At 38.3% G+C, this 24,389-nt stretch overlaps 3 protein-coding genes across 5 annotated transcripts in view; 2 read left to right on the top strand and 1 right to left on the bottom strand.

The window, feature by feature from the left end:
• The window catches only part of Tagln2 (transgelin 2), a 960,136-nt gene that overhangs the window by 386,266 nt on the left and 549,481 nt on the right, over positions 1 to 24,389 (bottom strand). The gene's annotated exons all lie outside the window — the stretch shown is intronic.
• LOC127190721 (olfactory receptor 10J1-like) lies at positions 1,385 to 2,317 on the top strand. The gene has a single exon (XM_051147900.1). It carries the CDS (start codon positions 1,385 to 1,387, stop codon positions 2,315 to 2,317), a length of 933 nt encoding a protein of 310 aa, XP_051003857.1.
• Positions 22,674 to 23,603, top strand: LOC127190726 (olfactory receptor 10J1-like). Its single transcript, XM_051147904.1, has one exon. The coding sequence runs from the start codon at positions 22,674 to 22,676 to the stop codon at positions 23,601 to 23,603; it is 930 nt and encodes a 309-aa protein (XP_051003861.1).

Genomic DNA, 24,389 nt, shown 5'->3' with positions numbered 1-24,389 from the left:
ATTAGATGAATATCCTGTTGCCCATTATTACCCTCTTTTTAACATAAACATCTTAAAGTATAAATGACTTCAATAATCTTGTAGGTATATGACAAAAATTTGGCATACTATTATTTTATTACTGTCTGTTTACAAATAGTTCCTAGTTTTCATTATGAGCTCTCATAAACTATGGTTTAAATGCCAAACATTCATTTTATTTCAGCTATCTATTTTTAAATTTTTTTCAATTTGGTTATACTCTACTCTAAAATGTAGTTAACTTTTTAAAGATAACCTAATTTTAATAAAATTTCAAGATATATTTTATGGGCTATAAGTACTCCTTTCTATAAAGGACAAATATATACATGGAAAGACTGCTTTAAATCAGGTTCTTAATTATAGCTAATTAAGTTCTACTTTGATTTCTAGCCCAGGGACCCAGTCTATCAGTTCTGAAGGATGAGTTGATATTTTTTTAAAGATGGAGTTTCTCTATATAGCCATGGGTGTCCTGGAACTCAGTCTGTAGAACAGGTTGGCCTAAAACACACAGAGATCTGCATGCTTCTGCCTCCCAAGTTCTGGGATTAGAGGCATGTAATACCACTTCCCAGCTTTGTTTTCTTCTTAATTTCATTTGTGTGTGTGCTGTTGTAAGTGCAGGCATGTGGGCATATGTGTGCATTTGTGGAGTACATATGCCAAGCTCATCTGCAGTTTCATAAACGTCATCCACTTTGATGTGTTTATTTAAGAAAATTTTTTTCACTGGCCTGGAATTCACTGAGGTTAAGCTTACTGGCCAGTCAACATGAAGAATATGCTCCTCTCTACCTTCCCAGTGCTGAGATTACAAGTACATTCTACCATACCTGGCTCTCAAATATATTATCGTATTATATATTATTATTATATTTTTTATCAAACTTACACTATATATATTATACATATATATAGATGAGAGAGAGAGAGAGAGAGAGAGAGAGAGAGAGAGAGAGAGAGAGAGAGAGAGAGGGAGTTATTGAAATTAGTGGACCATGCTTGGGAGATAAGGACATTATGGAGAGAAATTATAGCTCCATCCATGGAGATTTGTTTTGTTTTGTTTTGTTTTGTTTTGTTTTGTTTTGTTTGAGATAGGGTTTCTCTGTGTAACTTTGGCTGTCCTGGACTCACTTTGTAAACCAAGCTAGTCTCAAATTCACAGTTTCCACCAACCTCTGCTTCCCAGAGGGCTAGAATTATAGGCATGTGCCACTATGCCCAGCCATTCACGGGGTTTTGAACAGAGTCTCTGCTGTGCAAAATCTTTCCTCTGCAGTGTACTCAGAGTCAGGGCTATCTCTGAGACTAAGACATAGTTTTGACCTTCTTTTATCTTTCAGAGCTAAGTTCCACAATGAAGACAGCCAACTGTACAGAGGTAAGAGAATTTGTTTTCCAAGGTTTCTCCAATTTCCAAGAGCACCAGGTCACACTCTTCATTATTTTCTTTGCCCTATACATCCTGACTCTGGCTGGCAATGTCATCATTGTGAGCATTATCCGTATTGACCACCGCCTTCACACCCCCATGTATTTCTTCTTAAGTGTTCTCTCTACCTCAGAGACTTTCTATTCTCTGGTCATCATCCCACGCATGCTTGGTAGCCTTGTGGGTCTGAGCCAGTCCATCTCCCTGGAAGGCTGTGGGACACAGCTATTTTTTTTCCTTGGCTTTGGAATCACCAACTGTCTCCTGCTAGCAGTCATGGGTTATGATCGTTATGTGGCCATCTGCAACCCACTTCGCTATAGCATCATCATGAATTGGAGGGTGTGTGTCATTCTGGCATCTTCAGTCTGTGCCACAGGGTTCTTCCTCTCGCTAGCTCAGGCCATGGCCATATTCAGGCTGCCCTTCTGCAGGTTACTTATTAAACATTTCTTCTGTGATGTCCGACCTATGTTGGATCTGGCCTGTGCAGTGCCTGTCTTCAATGACATCTTGACCTTAGTGCTCACCCTCCTGGTCATCACAGCCCCTGCCACTTTCCTCTTTGTCTCCTATGTCCTCATTATCGCCACCATCCTTAAGATTGCCTCAGCTGATGGATGGAAAAAAACCTTTGCCACTTGCAGTTCTCACCTCACAGTGGTTGTGATTCACTATGGCTGTGCCTCCATTGTCTACTTCAAGCCCAAGTCAGAGAACGCCAGGGACCAGGACCAACTGATCTCTGTGACTTACACTGTAATAACACCCCTACTGAACCCTGTTGTGTATAGTCTGAGAAACAAAGAAGTCCAGGATGCTCTGAGGAAAGTGTTGGGTAGGAAATTCCTATCATAGGTGCTAATTTCTCTCCAAATCATTTTCATATAGAAGGTATAAAGCCAGGTTTCATACTATTAGAGGCTCATACATAACAGCAAGGGCTAGGGCCAGAGCAAAAGTGATGCTGAGAGCCAGCCTCTAATAACTGAATTTCATTTCCTCAACCTCTTTGTTAACATAATAGAAACACAGGTCACTTGCAAGACCTGTACACAGACAGCCATTGGCCCTACTCCAGGAGATAATTACAAGGTCAAAGTATGATCTTATGTTCATTTTAAGATTAAATTTAAAGGGACCAATCTATTTCTTGCTGAATTACAAGCCACATATTAAACATTTCTCAATACAATATTCTTTTAATACAAATTAGATGCTTGAGCAAGTGGATAGTAGGAAGGATATGTATAGAAATCTAACTTCCTTGTGTTGCAATAAGATAAGCAATGCAAAACTCATGACATCTTTTAAGGAATGGATTTTGGTTGAGCTAAAACTTTCCAGACAAACTATCGCCAAAGGAAGACCACATTCCCAGTCTGTCACAGATAGACCTCAGAGTGAAAGGGATCTGAGGAAAGACTGAAGTGGAAAGAGGACATTTAGTGGAAATACTCTCTAATCAACATAGGATAGCTTAGAATCCTAGCCATTCCATCTGAATGCAATGGACTTGGTCTAATTCATTACTTAATCCTAATGATGAACCAGATGGAGAAGGGCATCGCAGGCTAATAATAAAAACATTCTTCATAGAAAAGAATGGGGTTTTTTGAGGGAGAATATTGGTAAAAATTCTGAGAACTTTGCAAAGAAGATGGAAAGGTTAGGAAGAAATCTTCCAGAGAACTTCCGGATAGCTGAGTCGAAGTGGAAGGTGACATGTCGAGGAGGGAGAAGAGGAGAAGGCTTTAGAAAAAGTCCTTGTGACTGAGCCTCCTTCTTCCCTTTGTAAGATAAGTCATCAATTTGAGGAAAAGGAACTTAATAGAAGTGTGAGCCAACACAATACATTTTCTGAAATAAACTAGATGATTACATTATCATTGAAAATCTGGTCAATGTAAATCGTAAAGAGTGCTAGGATGAAAACTTTCACAAAATTCAATTAATTGTGTTATCACTTAAGTAATAACAAACTATTTACTCTGCTTTCTTAAAAACAAGAATAAAAAGTGAGAAATGTCGGGGGGGGGACAAATTTTAGATTCAATTTGTGAGAAAAAGTTAAGTGATGAGCTAAACTTGGTAATTAGCAGGTATGATTACTGAACAAATCAATTTTTTTTATTATATGTAGAAATTTAACATCCACAAAGGATACATGACTAAATATTTTTCTCTTTTTCAATGTTGTCAAAATACAGAAATATCAAATAAACTATACAAAGCAATTGTGAAATTTATATACTATATGCATGTCAATAAACCTAAGAAAGTATTGCCATCCCATCTGCTTTGTCATTCAGAGCTGCTAATACTCTTCATTGAGAAAAATTACCTAGATATTTTCAGGTAAACCCAGTCCATTAAGGATGAATAATGAGTAAATCATGAGGGTCTACTCTTTCTCTTCCTTGTGCTTCTCCCTTCAATGTCCTGTAATAAATCCAGTTCTGGTCAAAGTTCTTGAGGGAAGGAAGATGGCTCACACTCGTTTCTACCTCCACTTGTTAGATTACAGGAAGATGTATAACCCACAGTCAACTGAATGTCATGCAGCAAAAGGACTCTAGTGTTGTCACGTTCTTTCATTCCCGTCATTCTTACCTCTTGCATCTTGCTTGTGACCAGCTGGATTGCATTCTAGGTCCATCATCCTTCCATCAGACTCTTATTGGTAGACCTAGACTTTTCAGCTGTTTTTGTGGTCCTGGGATGTAGTGAACCAGTGACAAGTTGGCATCAGCAAATCATCCACCTATCATCTCACTTACCTACTCGTGCCCTGCCAGGTCTCAAACCTGTCAAAGAGGCTTCTCCAGAAAATGAGGAATGTTCTTACTTCTTATGTTTCATCTACTTCTTTCTCTCCTCACTTTCATTAATGTTTAGGAGAGGCAGGGGCAAGAGCATCTGTCTTCCCAGTGTCCCACTGGCTGCAGTGCTGTCTTCTCCATAGGATGGATGTCTTTATTTTACATATCCCCAAAACCTGAGTTCTTCTCAGCTCCATAGTTTACAATACATGTTTTACACACAGAATATTTTAGTGCTTGGACTTTTGATCTTCAAAATAATTTTCTCCCAACTACAAGAGTCTTTCCTCTCTAGAAAAGTTTGCTAAACTTAAAAACTCCTTAAGTTTTCAAGAAAAACATTTCAGTTACGAGTTCTTAAGAATCTTTTGAAATACAATTGGCTTTCTCTGTCCCAACCTGGATTTTTTTTTTTTTTTTGTCTCCTCTCCCCGCCCCCTGCCTTTTTGTTGTTGCTGTTGTTTCTGCATAGGTCTAGCTCTTCAGAATGGCCATTATATTAACAGAGATTCATTCTCTTGTTTAAAGAGGAAAAGGAGTAAGCAAATGACTGTTAAAATACAGGGTCTCTAACCAGTAGCTCCCCAAAACAACACAACAAAAGATACAGTGTGAGGAAGGGAAGTATAGAGACCAGGAGGGTGATAGGGATGGGAGGGAGAATGGAGAAGGTAGGGACTGTAGTGAAGACAGTGTACTTTTTAGATATTTGAGGTTGTCGAATATCACATTTGTTGGCATAATGTTCTTGTGGAATGTGTGCCTTGTTCATTCAGATGTTGATTTTTCTACCCCACTATCCGGTTTCAATCTAGGCCTTGTATTGAGATGTTTATTCTAAGTATCTCCTGTCTCAAGTTTGTATAAACATGCCATTTGTCTCTGTATTGCCAATAAAAGCCAACTAGTCAATCCTGAATGATAACAGAGAATAAGGTGGGACATCCTGGTCCTGGGAGGGGAGGAGAAAGGTCAGGAAGGAGAGGAAAGATGCACATGGAGAGGATGAGGAAAACACCAGGAGAAATGAGCCGTATCTAGCAGATGAGTAAAAACTAAGTACAACATGGGAAATCTGAACGGGAGGAAGCTATGCTAGCTTGGAGGTTTAGTATGAAGTAATTATTGCTCTGTATTGTGCTATGGGCTAATTAAATATATCCTACTCTCTTTGTGTGGTTATTTGGGTACACAGCCACTCAAGGAATAACAATTATTTATTAAAGAATAAATAAATATTAAATGTTAATAATCAATTATGCAACACACATTCAATAAACATACGAAAAAAAAAAGTACTCTTTGTCCATTGTCTCATTCCAGAAGCAGCGTTATTACACTGATTCCCCACCATTATATAAGCACTTATTGGGGCAGATGAGTTTTTTTGGCATTTGAAAGGATGGCTGGCTTTTCAGAATTGTTAGTTAGACATGCATGTTAGGAAAGGCCTCGTTTTCTCAAAAAAGAAACTTAGTTTAGAAATACCTAACATAAGATAGACATGAAGGTCACCTGCCCCTTGCTTCCTTGCTCTTTTCTGAAATGGCAAGGTAAGCCCACAGTAGGCAGTTTCATTCCTCGCTTCCTACTGTCTAGAGAATATCATCTTTTTATCCAGAAAATGTGAATAATTGTCTAGCATTTTTCTTCATTTTAAAAATAAACCCTGATCACAGTTTTCCTTCCTCTCCTCTTCCAAATTCCTCCCCATCTTCCCTTCCATTTGCATCCATTCCCTTTCTGTCCTTAATAAGAAAAGAATAGGCTTCTAAGTGGTAACAACCCAACCCAACAAAATAAAATATAATAAAATAAAACAAAAACCCTCACATCAAAGTTGGGCAAATCAAACCAACAGAAGGAAAAGAGCCCAGAGAGAAGTCACAAGAATCAGAGACTCAGAAACCCACCCATTCACACACTCAGGGTCACATAAAAGTATTAAACCAAAAGCTAGAATATATATCTGCAAAGAACCTAGGACAAACCCATGTATTCCCCGTGCTTGCCACTTCAGCCTCTGTGAGTTCCTATGAGGTCTGCTCAGTCAGGTCAGAGCCCCTCTGTGTAGCGCTGACTAGCCTTGAATTCACTAAGCCAGGCTTGTGCTCAGAATCTTTCTACCTTGGTATCCCAAATACGGAAATTACAGGCTTATTCCTCTACATCTGGTTGACACTATATTTAATTTTTTTTTTTTTTACTTCATCATCCTGTTACTGATCTGCAGAAACTGAATAGATTTGGGGGTTTGATAATATATGCTATAATTTTGCTTCATTTATTATTATACCTTATTTATATAAATATGCTGGGATTTTTAAATATACTAATAAACATATCTGAAAGTAGAGATGGTGTTTTTCTCCCTTTCTCATCTATATTCTTTTTTATTTCACTTCATTGGCTTATTCCAGTGGCTAGAATTTTGACAATGATATTAAATGTGTAGGATGTCAGCTATGTTTTTTTAAAATATTATCTCTATCAAGGTGAGTTAATTATCATATATTCTTAGCCTGCATGGAAATGTTCTTATAAATGAGTGGTGGATTTTGTTAAATGATTTCTCTATACCTGCTTATATAGTGATAAAATTTTCTATTTAAAAATGCTAATGTGATGAATAATAATGCTTGGTGTTTGAAAATTGATCTAGCTTTGGATTCCTGGAATAAATCCAGTCTGATCTGTAATTCTTTTTATGCACTGTTAGATTTGTAATACTTTGTTCCATTATTTTTCTATTATTCTGTTGGAGATAGTTTTTCTCTAAGCCACAAGAGAGAATTGTTTGATGAATTAGTTTGTGTCTTTCAAGCTGCTGAAATTATGAGCATAAAGTTACTCAAGCTACTTTGTGTTATATTTTAATAACTGAGTAATTGGTAGAGATATTTCTTTCCTATTTATAGTACTTTTGGTTTGTGTCTTTCCTCTATTTAATTCTTGTCAGTTTTATTATATACTTATCAATTTAATTGATTATTTTCAAGAACTTTCTTAAATGATTTTTCTATTATTTCTCTATCTTCTAGGGTTTACTGTGGGTTTTATTTGTTTGTTTGTTTGTTTGTTTGTTTTGCTTCTGTTTATATAATTGTTACTTCTTCCTTTTTCCTATTTGAACTTGCCTTCTTCTTTATTTCCAGCTTCTTGGCATATCAACTCATTTCATTGATTTATTTCCTGCTAAAACACTGATTCCAATATCATAAGTTCTTTTCTCTAGCACTGTTTTAGGTATATTCACACGTTAGAATATGTTTTTTTTTAATTCCTCTTTGTGTTTACGTTTTTCCCCACGGGTCTTGTTAAAGAAGTGTTTTTCTTGACATCTGTGCTGTATAGAAATGTTTCCTGTTTACTTTCTGTTATTAATAGCTAGCTTGTATCTTGGATGTGTTTGTCTGTCCTGTTAGGAAAATCTGATTACTATGTAAAGGTTTTATTTTAGCAGATACTGTGCTTTTGTGAACTGTGGGTCTGCCAATTCTCTAAGTTCTGTTATTTTGATCGGTTTGTCCCCTCTGTCACTGTTGGGATTCCTAATCCACTTTCCTTCTTTACTCTTGCTCTTTTTCAATGAACATTTTGCACAACAGTTATCCCTTTTTGAATTTTCTTTAATTTTTATTCTCTCATATGTTACATCCCAACTGCAGTTTCCCCTCCCTCCCTTTCCCCAATCTTTTTCCCCACCTCCCCTCTCCCCCAGATCTACCTGGCCTCCACCACCCAGGCAGCCCAGGAGCATCAACCGAAGGCAGCATAAGTTACAATAAGACCAAGCACATGCCATCACACCAACAGGTCCCCTTTCTCCTTTCATCTCTTTATATTCAAATGATGTGCTGAGATAAATTAGAGTTGGCTACACAAGCATGGACTAAATAAGGTTACTTACTGGAATATGAGCAACCTTTCATGGCTACACCACTGTAGAAAATGGCATCCCTTCTCCTGGCAACCATTAACTGTGTAGAAAATTACTACCCCTCTCCTTGCAACCATTAAGTGCTAATAGCTCTTCAGGGAAGGGTAGTGCGTCATGAGCCCCTCCCCCATCCCTGCTGGGGCATTAACTGGCTCCACCTCTGTGAGTGTTTTACATGGTAACCTGGCCGCTATGAGTTCACCAGTGCAACGGTCTTGTCATGTTTAAAAGACAACTTTTGTAACATTCTTCTCCATCCTCCAGTGTTTACATCATTCCTGCCCTCCTCTTCCACAATGTTTCCTGATCGTTTGAGAGGTGATAGAGAGGCATCCAGTTTGCAGACAAGCACACATCATTTATTCTCAGGGTAGTGACAAGTTATGAGTCGCATTGTCCACTGCCAAAAGAAATCTTTTCTCGACAAGGCTGGGGAAAGTAATTTTCTATTTCTCTCGGGGACTGGTTTGGGGACTTATGTGCCTGGGTTTGGTTCCCAGAACCGTATACACTGAGCACAGTGGCACATGACTGAAATATCAGCTAGTCAGGAAATGGAGGGAGGAGGACCGGAAGTGTAAGATAATCTTAAGCTACATCAGGAGTTCAAAGTCAGCCTGGGATACAGGAGGACATTTTAGAAGAAGATAAAATGTAGTCTGTGGCTGAATGTTGGGGAATTGTATTAGGAAGAGATGGAAGAAAAGAAGAACGAGAAACAAGGAGGAGCAAACAGGAAAAGCAAAGAGTAATGGGAAAGCGTCTGTCCTAAGCATGAGCAACACTTTCAGGAAGGAAAACTTAACTGAGCCAAATGGCAAGATGGTGAGTTAGGGTTGACCAGTTACATTAGAAATATAAGAGTAAGCTTGGCCACTCAGAAAACCATGTATCGACACAGCTAAAGCTACTTAAGAGTGAAATGGGGATTGACATGTTTGCTCGAGATGGCTCAGTGATTAATAGCCCTTCTGTGTAGGCCTGAGGATGTGAGTTGTACATAAGCACTTACTCAAAATGCCATGGACGCGGGCTTCTGTAATCTGGGTGTTTTGGGGGAAGACCAGAGACAGGAGGATCACTGGGGCTTGCTGACTATCAGTCTAACAGAAAGTTCAGTCAGTAAGAAACCCTGTCCCAACATGTAGAAAGTTGGAGAGTGACAGAGGACCACGACTCCCAAATGCACATATTAATGCAACACACACACACACACACACAAACACATACACAAACACACACCACAAATCACACATATACACATCACATACACAGTAGGCTTAAAAAAAAAAAAGAATGAATAAAAACAGAATAATTTAAAGACACTGAGCTCCTTCAAATAGTTTTTCTGTAAAAGGGAACAAATAATTATCCTATACTGGAAGGGAAATATGGATCAAAGAAGGTTGATTCTGGTAAGTTCTACTAGAGAAACTAGGATAAATGAATGCATGACATTAAATTGGTCTAGGCTGGCTCTATTTTGCTGTGACAAACACTGACCAAAAGTAAGTGGATGGGGGTATATTTCCGCTTGCAAGTTGTAGAGCGTCATCAAGCAAAGCGAAGGCATAAACTTAAAGCAGAAACCATGGAGTAATGCTGCTACTGGCTTACCTTCCTGGCTTGCTCATCTTTCTTTCATGTGCTACTCAGGCTGCCCTAGTAGGGATGGTACCACCTACAGTGGGGGATTTTCTTGATTGCTAGTTAGTGTCTATCACTGCAACCGAAGACGCATCTTTTCCAATCTCCTGACCTCTGCAGAGACCTCAATTTCTATGTGGGGCTAGCTTCAGCTTCTCTCCAGGGCCCCTACAAACCTGGGGTTTTCACTACAGCTGTGGCTGCACCTTCACAAATGGTCTTTTCAGGACTCTCTTCAGAGAAACTCTGACCCTGCTACACAGAGGAAGTAAGCAGCGTTCTTCCATTGTTTCTGGTTCAATTCCTGCCTTGGTTTTGCTTGATTACAGATTACAGCCTGTACAATGAGATAAGTCATTTCCTTCTCCAAGTTGCTTTTGGTCAATGTTTTATCATAGCAACAGAGAATCAGACGAGAACGGAAATTGTACCCATGTGCCCACATGTGAATCTGATGGAGGCGATTCCTCCATTGAGATTCTATCTTCGTAGGTGTGTCAAATTGACAACAGAAAGCAAACCAGAACATAAACGAACAAGACCTAACATGCATGTGGTGACTCCAAAGACATAGGGAAGGATGACTGAGGAGTGTCCTAAGTAAACATAACAGGTTGTGATGGGTAACAAGGTCGTAGATGGTTTTATTAAATACACACTCACACACACACACACACACACACACACACACACACACAGAAGGTTCACTTATAGGATTAAATACAGAGGTTTAATATTGGAGCAGAGATACATATAGACAAGAGGTGAAGATGATGTTGAAAATACACAGATCTCTTTTAATTGCTTTGAATTTTTAACAAAATAAAAAGGTTGTCTACTGAAGAAGGCGAGAGGATGAAAGGTGAGAAACACATCAGTGTTGCCCGGCAACATCAATAACCCACTTATTGTTAAATGTCACAAATTTTAATTAAGAGCACTTATTATCTAAGTTGGGTTTTTTTTTTCAGTTAAGTTTAGCTGCATGAATGCATAGAAGAATCAAAAAAGTTATATGAAGAAATTTTGATTTAAACAAGGTTAGTAAACAGGGGCACAGAAACCAAAGATAAATGCAAGGCAACAATTAAAATGGCAGTCTATTGGATTTTAACAGGGCAGAAGAAAAAGTCAGGGAAGAAGAGATTCTGAAAGTGACAAAACCAGACATAGATGCAGAATGGAGGACATTGCAAGGTGAACTATCAATTAGGTTAGGCTACCATAGGAAATTAGCCAAAAAGAGAAGGCATGATATAATATAGATCAAAATATGAGATTTGCCAGGCATTGTGGCTCAGTACTCAAAGGCAGAGGCAGTATTGCCGAAAGTTCAAGGCAGCCTGGAATAAAGTATAAAGGGGACTTTATCTCATAAAAGCCAAACCAAATAAAGGCAAAAATCCATGAGGACAAGAAATATGCACTTTCTTTTTTCCATGTATTTATTTATTTATTTATTTATTTACTCACTTTACAGCCTGGTCCAAGCCCCCTCTCTCTTCTCCCAGTCTCACTCTCATGCCCCTCCCCATCCTCTCTAAAAATATCTTCAAAGTCTTGTCACACTTATAATAGAACACAAATAGTTTTAAATCTCACTTTGCAATGAAGTTTCATTTTTGGGTTTTTTAAATTTTTATTTTATTAATTTATTCATATTACATCTCAATGTTTATCCCCTCCCTTGTATCCTCCCATTCCTTCCTCCCTCCCATTTCCCCCTTACTCCCCTCCCCTATGACTGTGACTGAGGGGGACTTCCTCCCCCTGTATATGCTCATAGGGTATCAAGTCTCTTCTTGTTTTTTGTTTTTGTTTTTGTTTTCAGCCATTTGAGATGACAGGTCTCCTTAAATTCCTATGAGTACAATGAGAAACCAATGATCAGAAATTCTAAAGAAGAATGATGTAAGGAACGTCTAATATTCAGAAACATAAGGCAGCAGAACTAGGAGAAACATTTACTCTTCCATATGCTATGTTGAGAATAAAAAGAAGTTATATCTAATTTGGTTTTCAGAAGTTCACTTAACTTTGTTGCTTGCTACCAATTAAATTTCAGATGAATCAAATATTAAAGAATAAAAAGTAGAGAAGACTGCATACATAGTTTTAAAAACTAATCTTGGAGTTAGGGGGAGCTGTAAAGCACTAATCAAAATGCAAAAGCAATAAAATCTAATGTCAAGAGATAAATACATAAATACAATACTGACAAATTTTCAAATCCACAAACCCAGTAAAGATGACAAATGGAAGAAAAATATTTGCAACATGTATAATAAAGGATATATTTTCTTATCACAGAACTCTTATAAGAAAAGGACAAATAACACAGTATGAAAAATGAGCAAGATATGTAAATGGACATTTGCACCAAACAGAGCACAGAAGTGAGTAAGCACATAAAACGAACTGAGTACATTCACAAAGAAATCAAAATTCAAATAAGAAACATAGAATCTTTGGCTATCAGTTTTCCAGAAATTTAAAGACATAGTCATGTACAAGACTGATGGGAAAAATACATGAATAGCTTCCTCCATGTTGCCCAAATGTGAGTAGATGCATCTTATTGTGGTTTGTTTGGTGGTATGTATTATTTTTGAAGCATGAATCGCTGACCATGGAATTTTAATTTCAGGAATATATCTTACAGATACCTAATCCATAAAGTGTACAGTTATATACAAGCAGTGATTTCCTTTCACAGTCTTAGTAAGAAATACTAAATATATATATCATCAACCTGCAAGTTGCCCAAGAGTTAGGGCAATCTAAGTCAACTGTGAGATAGTTAGAACCTATGATATCAAATTGTTCAGATTAGTACAACAAATCATTATGTAGCAATTTGTAATGACATGAAAAAGTATATATTGCTTTATGAAAATGCAAGAGGCACAGAAGTGCATAAAATAGGGTGCATTAAAATGACAGAGAAAGGTCACACAGAGACACATGTTCACACATATTGGTTTAACACAAAACATTTCCAAATCATGGTCAGAAAGTTTTCTTTTCATATAACAGGGACTAGCAACACAGACATGAGTTGGCAATATGGAAAGGAAGGGCGTTAGGACATACTCTGAAACATTTTTTGAGTTGGCACTCCCCGTATATGAACTCATGATGTGTAAATCTTCCTTAAGAATTTCATCCACACATGATTTCTTTAACATCACAGTTGGGTGGAGAGTGGGGTCTGACTTTCACATCAACTCTGGTGCCCCATATTTGACCACGTCCCCTGGATGAGGAGGCCAGGTGACACTCAGAGGAAGGATAGCAGGATACCAAGAAAAGACTTGATACCCTATGAGCATATACAGGGGGAGGAGTTCCCCCTCAGTCACAGTCATAGTGGAGGGGAGTAAGGGGAAAATGGGAGGGAGGGAGGAATGGGAGGATACAAGGGATGGGATAACTATTGAGATGTAATATGAATAAATTAATAAAATATATTTAAAAAACAAACAAACCCATCCTCTATTTCCTTACCTTTAACTCCCCCAACCCCCCTAACTTTATGTAATCTTTTTAAAACCTCAGATTATCCTTAGTGTGACAAGTATGTGCATGGATGTAGAGACATTTACTTCTGCTGGGAAGTCTTCCTAAAGAAAACTGACTTTCCCCTAAGCAGCTATAAACTGTCCATAGCTTCTGGGTTGACAGAAGAACTTAATGGTCCCCTCTGCCATCCATGCTGGAATTATGGATGGCTTGATCCTATACAGGTTTTACACATGCAACCACGGCTGTTATGAGTTAAGTATACCTCTGCCCTATAATTTTCAGAACACACCATTTCACAGCAGTTCCCTACTACCTCCAGATCTTGTGATCTTTCTGCCCCCTTTCTGAAATGATTTCAGAGTCTACAAGAGAGCATACAACATATATGTTCATATATGCCCCACCTACGGCTGATCACTTTACAGGCTCTTATTCATTGTAAATTGACTAATTGTGGGTCTCAGAATAAATCACTGTGTATTAATAAAAAGCTTTTCTGGTGAGGGCAGGCAGATGCACTAATTTTTGTGTATAAAGATAACTATTTAAGGGACTGGAGAGATGTCTCAGAAGTCAAAAGCACTGGCTGCTCTTGCAGTGCAACTAGGTTCAGTTCCCAGAGCCCACATGGTATCTTGCCCTGTTGTTTTAGTTCTAGAAGATGAAAGCCTTCTTCTGGCCTTCTTGGGCATCTGCATATTCGTGGCACAGATAAACTCATATGGACAAATATATATATACATGTGAAATAAATAACTTTTTAAAAGAGAAGTATTTCAGAGACAGTTTAGTACTGTGTTCACTTTGCAGAATAACAGTAGTGGTTTTCCCTTATGATCTATGGTACTTACCTGCCAGTTCTTGACCCAGTGACTAGTACTAGAAATGAGTTTCAAGTTCTGGAATAGTCTTAAATCCAATCAGAAAGTAATTGGTTATTCTCATAACATTCACACCACTATTGCAGCAATCTACATCTCCTGGCAAGCAGGTTATTATTGTACCTTGCAGGGTTGTATCTAGGTTAGACTGATTATTACTTTTCCTCCCAGCAGTACTGTACGTAGCACATTCTGCACTATGAAAGCTAGCCAATGGGAATGAAGGATTCATCTCACTATGAGCTTGCTTTCCTCATGTCCTATGATTCAAGTTTATATTCTCTTCAGCAAAAGGGACTTACTCTCAAGTACTGGAGAGTATCCAAGAGCAATTGCAATGTCTATATAATTTGGTCAATGAGACTCTACTGATCAAAAACTCAAAAAAAGAGGTAAACTAAACTTGATAATGGGATTTTTGTGTGATAACCTATGGCATCAGGGAGAGGCATAATTTCCCCATATATGATAATGTTGAGTCCATTTGAACCTGTATGTATGCATTTTAGGAAGCTTCTAGAATAGTGGGTTTCCATGTGACTTTCCCAAGGTCTCTAGTATTATGTATCCCTCATCATACCCCCTTATTTACCACTCTAGTTGACAGCATGATTCTGCGAGAGTGGGGCCCAGAAACGAGGCTGACTAAAGTTTTATGTAACAGCCAACTTTATTTAGAGCATCGGACAATTTATACTCAGAGGGCTACGGAGAATCACATGAGTAAGATGTTTAATCACAAGAACAATTTCTAGCTCAATCCATTTATCCACAAATTTCGGGAATTCCTTGTTTTTAATAGCTGAGTAGTATTCCATAGTGTAAATGGATTGAGCTAGAAATGATCATAATGAGTGAGTTAACCCAGAAGCAGAAAGAATCAAATGGTATATACTCACTTATATCTGCATACTAGCCCAAGGGGCATGTCCCACAAAAGCCTTCACTTACCAGGAAACTGGGACAGAGGGGAAGGCATCCTATTGGGACTCTAAATGAGAGACGCATGGGAGAACAGCAAAATAAAAGGATACAGAGGGTCCTAGAAATCTACAAGTAGAACAATATGATAGGCAGATTTGGGCCCAGGGGTCCCGCTCAAACTAAGGCACCAGCCAAGGACAATACAGGAGGTAAACTTTAAACCCCTTCCCAGATCTAGCCAATGGTCAGAATATTCTCCACAGTTGAGTGGAGAGTGTGATACGACTTTCTCACATACTCTGGTGCCTCACATTTGACCATGTCCCCTGGAGGGGGAGACCTGGTGGCACTCAGAGGGAGGACAGCAAGTAGCCAAGAAGAGACTTGATACCCTATGAGAATATATGGGGGACGTAATCCCCCTCAGGAACAGTCATAGGGGAGGGGAATAATGGGAAAATGGGGGGGGGGGAGGAATGGGAGGATACAAGGGATGGGATAAACATGGAGATGTAACAAGAATAAATTAATAAAAAAAAATCACAAGAACAAGACACATGTGGCAAAACATACTTTTTCATAGAGGCATATGAATAACAACAGCTGAAGTAACCTCACTCATATATTACAGACCTTGGCGGGGTATGAAAGCATATTCCAAGAACAAGCCATGTTACAGAGAAATGGAGTCTTGTTTACTTGGAGTTTCCTCACAAAGTCTCAGAAATCTCCTCGTATAACTTTGTTTATAGACCATGTTCCAACACCCCATACTTTACCTTTACCCTGCCCTCCTGTCCTCTTCCCTACTTAACTCTTCCTAACCCATTGTTTTCATTTCCCAGGTCATAACTCCTATGTTCAACTATTCCACCTCCCTTTGAATCTCACCATATTGTAGCATTGTCCAATTTCCTGACTTCTATAGGCACCCTAACTCAAACACACAATATATCGACACACAGTCTAGTTTTTAAGTTGTTTGTTGTTGTTTTGTTTTATTTATTTTTTAATGGAAGGAGCCTAAAAGTGACTATATAACAGTGGCAATGAAGGCACGTGGATCTCAGATCTTGGTTTCTGAATATTATGCAAAAAGATGCTAGATTTCTTTGTCAGAATGCTTACTAAAATCCAGAGCAAAGAAAGTACATAAAAAGACTAAAATGCGCCTTAGTGTGGAATATACGCTCAGAAGGCAAGGAAAAGTCAGAAGAAAGTCTAAGCTAAAAGCTAAAGCCATTCTCACTGGATAATTCTGTGGTGATTGGAACATATCTAATGTTTTCAACAGCTAACATCACAGCATTTAACATGTAAACCTAGGAAAGAAATAGTGGACTATAAATCACTATGGGGGAAAAGCATTAAGGCAAAATGATAATGTGAAATAGATTATAATCCCACCATAAATTACACCCAGAAAAAAAAGCACTTAAAAAACACATATGAAATATAAGTATATATCATGGTTATACCAAAGAATGGTCATCTTATTATAAAAAATACTCACTAAGGAATTGAGGAGTAAGTGACATGATGGTTTCAACATATTCTTAAGTAAATTGAAAAAAAGAGCCCTACATATATATTCCAAATGATTACGATGATGGTGATGACAGTGGAACCAAAGGAAAGTGGGAAGAGAACACAGAGATGAGGGTGGATTGACAACAAAAACTTCAGATAGTCTAGATACCGGGATAGAAGATATTCAAGAGGGTTTGTTCTAGTCTATCTAGAATCTTCTATAAACTTTCAAATTTCCTACCCCCAAAACGTAAAAAAATAAAGATGATAATTGAACCAAAAAAGGGCTAAATCAGAAAGGCTGGCTTGCCCAAAGCCTAAACATTCCCAGTAGAGATTTATCCTCAGACTTACAATAGTTTCTAAGAAATTAGAAGTGAGCCATTGGATTTTGTTTCTTTGTTTGTTTGTTTCATATGTGTTCTTGGACACCAGAATCCTGGAAGCACATAATATCTGCCTGACCAGCTAATTCATGCTAACTGTGTTAACTAACTCACTTTATGACAAAGACTATCGAGTTTCCCTTTGGTGTGGCATCTGGATGTTTCTAACCATAACAAGACTCCTGACACCAGAGGTCAGGGCTCCCATGTTAGCAGCGTTGTGCTTGCCTTGTCATGCATGGTTGAGAAGATCATACATGCCATGTAAAGTCACTAGGAAAGGTCACCCGGGACCTCATGTCAAGTTTCCTCTAGACTGCTTATGAACCGGTTTTAGTAAATTTAATTCTGTGTCCTTGTTTTACTATAAGCCACAAGCATGAGTGTAATGGCTTTTCTGTAACCTAGCTTATAGGTGTTCCTAAAACCCCAGTAAAGGAATTAGCTAAGTGGCTTAGTGAGTAAATGCACCTGCTGCCAATATTGATGAACACACTACATGCCATGACACATAACCACACACACATTAAAAAACAGTCAAACAAGCACACACAACAAACAAACAAACAAACATAAATAAATAAATAAATGTAAAACAAACTAAACAGAACCCAGACAAAACATTCCAGCAAAGGAAGAACCTCTATCAGTGTATCCAAAAGTGAGTCTTTAATTTAGCACAATTCCAAAAGCCTAATTCTAAAATTTGTATCAAAAGCTACAATTCATTCAGGAAGAAAAATATAAGATAATCTCCTCAATAAAATTTATGATGAAATTAAAGCTTTTAAGACTATGATAGTTTTGTAAAGGGGTGAAATTAACTAGTATAACAATATAAAGTGCTTAAACTGACCCATGCTTACACGGAGTTTGGAGCTCTGTCAGAGAAGCGGAGATGCAGACAGAGCAATGGAGAAGGAAGCATGCTTCAGGAAAGGGGAGTGGTTAATTAATTGCCCACTCAAAATGAATTTGAATATCCATCCTGTACCATATATAATATTAACTCTGGATACATTTATTTATGAAAATATATAATATTAATATGCTTTGTAACAAATTTAAAAAAAGAGTATTCTGATCCTGAAGTAGGCTATTTTTCTCGTAGACAATGAAGGAAGTGCAAACTATAGTGCACAAGAATATGTTTGAGTACACTAAATTTGCATGTGCTCAATAACACACATCCTAACGAAAATGAAAAGGCACAGAATGGGAGCAAGTGCTAGGGATAAATAATAAGCACAGAAATTAAAATACTTGAAACATTGTAATTTGTGGAACCAACCCTACTGTTGGGTTTTTTTTTTTTTTACGGCATTTAAATGTATTCCCTACAGTCCCAGTTCAAAAATTAAAATATGACATTTAATTTTAAAATCACTAAAGTCTTATTGAACCATATACAATATATTTTGACTATTTTATCAAGACTATGTATGCTGAACAATATCCTATTATTTAAGCATGCACACATGGGTAACAATGGCAAAAATGCATGCAATCAGAATAAACACAATGCAGACAGTAGTAACCGCTGGAGCAGTGAGGGTTCTGAAACAAGAAGACGGGGAAGACAGGAAAAAGGCATATAAGCGCAGCTTCCAAGTTGAGCTAAGTGACAGGTTCCCAAATGTTTATTTTTTGTCATGCTTCGCATCTTACATATTTTATATGCAGCGCTCTGTGTGCACCATTGTTGCATTAATATTACTAATGGTGTTTCTAAATTAAAGAAACAAACAAAAAGAGCGTCCAAGGGCAGATGGCAAGCCTAACAGTGGACATGCACACCTGTAGGCAAATCCCTATTGGTAGCTTCTTGCCCACTGAACCAAAGCTTTGTTCAGTTTGAAAATTATTTAGGAACTTTTGTTTGCCTTTTAAGAGTTTGCTATCTTTGTTTTGTTCTCTGCGTGTGTCTGTCTCTATCTCTCCTTGTCTCTCTCTCTTCTCTCTCACTCTTTTTCATGCATGTGAGGGGGGAGGGAGGCAAGTGCATATGTGTGCCTGCATGCTCTCTCAGCAAAGTGTGCACAGGTCACAGAAACCAGAGACACTGGGCCACCCTGCAACTAGAGTTACAAATCGTTGTGAGCCTCTTGGCATGAGTGATGGGAACTGAACTTGGGTCCTCTGGAAGAGGAAGATCACACACTTAACTATGGAGCCATTTGCCCAGCCCCTGGTATTTCACTTTGAGTTATCCCTGAGTGTGTTGCAATAAGAGCAAACGACAGCAACAGTTTTTTTGCATTTGCTACGCAATTTTGATTTTAAAGGTTACCACCAATTCAGTGGATAAAGAAGACATGAGAGACAAAAGGGAAACACGTTGAGCACGTTGGCATTTTCCAAGTTTAAATGAATTAAGATACTTATTCATTTATCCATTTGTAAATACAGAAGAGTTACTCAGAGGAGAAGCAGTATGGTCCAGTAAGGAGAAATATGCAAGAGAAATAGAGTAAAATTCTCTCTAAACAAATAAAGGATTTGGACTTGGGGTAGGAAAGCCAGGGTGACGGGGACCCCAATATGTTTAGACAGGTGTCTGCTGATCCTGAGGGTGATGTCCTGATCAGGTTGTTTACATACTTTACTCTTTTGGTCTTCCAAAAGAAATTGTGTTATCATTTTATTTTCACTTTTTACTCCCACAAGACAATAGATAGATAGATAGATAGATAGATAGATAGATAGATAGATAGATAGATAGATATTAGATAGCTGATGGGTAGATGCATAGATAGATAGATAGATACAATAGATGATAGATATATGGATGATAGATAGATAAATAGATAGATAGATAGATAGATAGATAGATAGAACTTAGCCAGAATTAACTATTTTCATTTAGATATGAAAAATGACAAAGAAAACATCTTCCAGCATGGAACAGGATTCTTCTCTATGTGATAAGCACAGTTTCCTGGAATCTAAGACTCTCATGTAGAGCTCACTGGGGTTTGGTAACCATGGTTTTCCAAGGCTCAACTGTGTGAAAATAGAATACTTACTTAAATAAAATAAACCGTGACAAATACACCACCTTTGGGCCTACTCACAGTGAAAACCACCTCAGGGTTTGCAAAGCGCAGTACAACGGAAATTTGGTGAACACACCCTTCACATAACGAGGTCCCCGGGCATAGGGTACCTGACACTTCCCCGTCCCAAGGTGACTCTCGGGGTGCTCAGGGACTAGCACTCAGAATCACTGAAAGCTGCTCCTTGGGGAGCCTTTCTTGGGTATCAAAATCTCCTCCATACGAAAGGGACAGAAGGGACATCTCATACCCAAAGAAGCCTCGCCCCAGCCCGCACCCATGCCTTTCATAGGCCTTCATCCCGGCGCCGACTCTGGCATGTGGACCAACCACACTCAGACGCCTTCTTCCGTGACTCGGATTTGTGAATGTTTATGATACATGGACCATATTTCCAGCCTCTGCCTTTGTTATTTTTGAGACACAGATTCACAGGGAGAGAAGTAAGTGAAATTTGAGGGAAAGCACCAGTGGGTAAGACACTGCCATCCGAGAAACAAAATGCACACGTACGCTTACTTGTAAACGGTCCAAATTATCCAAAGCAGAGAATGATAGTGGCAGCTGTAGATACGTGGTTTTCCTCCTTTACTTTTTATGTATTGCCTTAAAATAACTCTCATTCTGTTAACCACACTAAATCATGGCTTCCCACGATTAAGGATTAATCTTAGTTAATATACAATGTGACTCTGCTATACCAGCTATGATCCATCTTCCATATTCTTGACTTTCAACAATTCATATTCCAGAAAGCCACAGTTCATAAAGCCGCATAAAACATGTTTACAATGACTTGCCACACTATACAAATCAGGGTCAAACAACTTTCCCTATCAAGAAATAGCCTGTGGCATCTAACATAAAATTTATTTTGTTTGTAACCTCATCTAATTTCCTTTTGTGTTGTTCTCTGAGGAGCTAAAGCCCAACTATGCATTGATTTCTTATTTTATTAAAAAAAATCTTTTTGTAGTTTTCTTCTATGAAAAGTGGCTTATTCATGAAAAAAACTGACAAATTAAATATTTTTAAATCATTAAAAAAAGAGTACCTTTGAAATGTACCTAATAGCAAATCATTTTGTTGTATGGATCATTTGCTTTAATTCCAGCAACTTTTACTTTTGGAAAAAAAAAATCTATCCTTCTGTTGTGTAATTAAAATTTTTATAACTAACCTCTTATAATCACATGTAGGTTATTAATAGAGATAGTAAAGGCTACTAGAGAAGGTACTCTATCAGTATATTTTCCAATTGCATGTTGATAATGAGGTGCTTCTGGCCAGTGTCCTAATGACATAACTTCAATGTTAAAACATAACCCAATTATTTACTTGCTTGTTGCTGCTGTGGCATAGACATGAGAGGAAAAATGAGACCGAAGTTAGAATACCAAGCCTTCTGATCCTTGAAGAAAATGTCACTGCAGTCCTCTGGTTTTCTGCTTCCTAGTGGATCATTTCTATGGTAGATTTGCAATAATACTTCAAGGAGAGGTTCATGCCATGCAATGTACTGGCCACAGAGTGGCTACAAAGTGTGGAAATGCATGGTCCCTCTCTAGTTATGATGGGGCCAGTTGCAGGATGCAGTTCTGTGCAGTAGAAGGTGCAATCAAAAAGAACCAGAAGATGTGCCTATGAGTCCTGGTTTAACCCTTTGACTTCTATGTGTCCATGGGCGATATCCTAAATTAAACAGAGATGATGATATCAAAAGAATCAGCTATCTTTTCCTTATACTTCGCAAGATAGAGATGGAATAGAATAAATATGTGTGAATATCTTTTTTATTTCGAAGGCACAATATGACACTAGTAATAAATAAATAAAAACAGTAAAATATTCTTTACTACCCACATATGCAAGGACATATAGATGGGGAAGGGAGGAGAATCATTTTTACAGAGAACTTGGCTTGGTTAGTTTTGAAAAATGGGTGGCATCTAAGGAAGAGAAATATAGGGCAGCTTCAACAGAATCATCAGAGGCAAAGGAATAGGATAAAAAAGCAGTCTGTAAAGGACAGTAGCCAAAGCTTCCCCACCCCCAACCTTAGATTCTCAGAAATGAGTAGGTAGCTATAGCATCTGGGACTGTACATGTCACTGCATTCAACGCTTTAAAATTTCCAACTTGTGTTATACTTAACACTGTAACTTTTTGTATGTCATCAGTGCTATGGTGTTAACATCACTACATCCCTATAAAGGATGTGAAAACATCTTAAAGATGTTCAGTCTTTGTTCAAGATAAGACAACACATGACAGAAGAAGGAATGACTTACAGCATTTGACTCTGAAAGCCATGCAATTTCTTCATACTGAGAACACTGGACCATTCCCCCAGGCTCCACTCCTCAAAGAAATGGATTGGGATGAAAATATAAATAAAAACAAGCCTGTTGTAAACCAATGACAAAAAAATTTCCCTGGCTACCAATACCACCCTTTTGGTATTATTAATCTGTTTTCTCTCTTAGATATCATTCATGACATAATGAAGAAAGAGAATCACACTTTGGTGAGTGAGTTCACTTTCCAGGGTTTCTCTAACTTCCATGAGCACCAACTCACGCTCTTCATTGTGTTCCTAGCACTGTACATAGTAACCTTGGCAGGTAATATCATCATTGTGACCATCATCAGTCTTGATCGTCACCTTCACACTCCCATGTACTTCTTCCTCAGCATGCTGTCAGCTTCAGAGACTGTGTACACACTTGTCATTATACCAAGAATGCTCTTCAACCTCATTGGCCTGAGTCAGCCAATTTCCTTGGCAGGCTGTGCCACTCAGATGTTCTTCTTCATCACTTTGGCTATCAACAATTGCTTCTTGCTCACAGCCATGGGGTATGACCGCTATGTGGCTATTTGCAACCCCTTGAGGTACTCAGTCATCATGAACAAGCGGGCGTGCCTCCATCTGATGTGGGGAGCTTGTAGCATTGGTCTAATTGTAGCAATGATACAGGTGTCAGCTGTGTTTAGGCTACCCTTCTGTACCACCAAGGTGGCTCATTTCTTTTGTGACATCCGGCCTGTAATGAAGCTCTCCTGCATTGACACCAGTGTCAATGAAATTCTGACTTTGATCATCAGTGTCTTGGTGATCTTGGTCCCCATGAGTTTGGTTTTTATCTCCTACATCCTCATCATCTCCACCATCCTCAAGATTGCCTCTTCTGAGGGCAGGAAGAAGGCCTTTGCCACCTGTGCCTCTCATATCACAGTAGTTGTTATCCATTATGGCTGTGCCTCCATTGCCTACCTCAAACCCAAGTCAAAGAATACTAGGGATGAGGACCAGCTGATCTCTGTGACCTACACTGTCATCACACCCCTCTTAAACCCTGTGGTATACACCTTAAGGAACAAAGAAGTCAAGGATGCTTTGTGCAGGGCCATGGGCAAAAAATTTTCCTGATACTTTGGGCCCATTTCAAACAGGGTCATTTCAGATACTCTAGGAATTCTCAAGGAAGACATGGTAACAATTCCACAGAGCTAACATTCATGATCCCATTAAGAACTAATTTGGTGACAGGAGGTGAAAACAAAGGATCTACAAATTCAACTACTTGAGGAAGGGAAAAACAAGCAAGCACGTGTCTCACAGGAGAACAGCAATAAAACACTCACCAATCTCAGGAAGTACATCAATCACCTAGAAAGCCTGGTGCAGAATGAGCAGGTGAGCAGACGGAACTAGTGAAGGGGGCTGCTACAAGGCAGGGATGCAGGGATAAAGGTTTTTTAACATATTTTTCAATACCCTTGGGGAAAACATGGTTCCCTTTACTCATGTAGAACATATAAGTGTGCCACATAACTGTCCTTTATAAACAATTTACACCTCTTTGCTTCTAAGACACCACAAAAACAATGGATATCAGAGATGAGCATCTTTAGAAGTTAGCAGCCCTTGAAGTGTGGATCTTTTGCAATGGAAGTTCCAGGTTATGAATTTAGAACTTGATGTTTTCAGCATCATAGGAAGAGAAATGTCTTTGAAAATTCATTATAAACCATTGGTGATCTAGTTTTTTTTTTTTTAAAGTGGAAAAATACTCATATAAGCCCTTATCTTCTGAAAATATATATTTTCACATATGACAATGACATATATGAGCTTATGACCCTGCAGTTAATACATTGGAATTGCTTTTGGAACACATTGCAGAATGGATGAAAACTACTAACATGAGTAAAG

Source organism: Acomys russatus, chromosome 6 (genome assembly GCF_903995435.1).
Source record: "Acomys russatus chromosome 6, mAcoRus1.1, whole genome shotgun sequence".
In the NCBI taxonomy this organism is placed as follows: domain Eukaryota; kingdom Metazoa; phylum Chordata; class Mammalia; order Rodentia; family Muridae; genus Acomys; species Acomys russatus.
The sequence above is the reverse complement of the archived record's forward strand: the minus strand, read 5'-3'. Positions and strand labels throughout refer to the sequence as shown.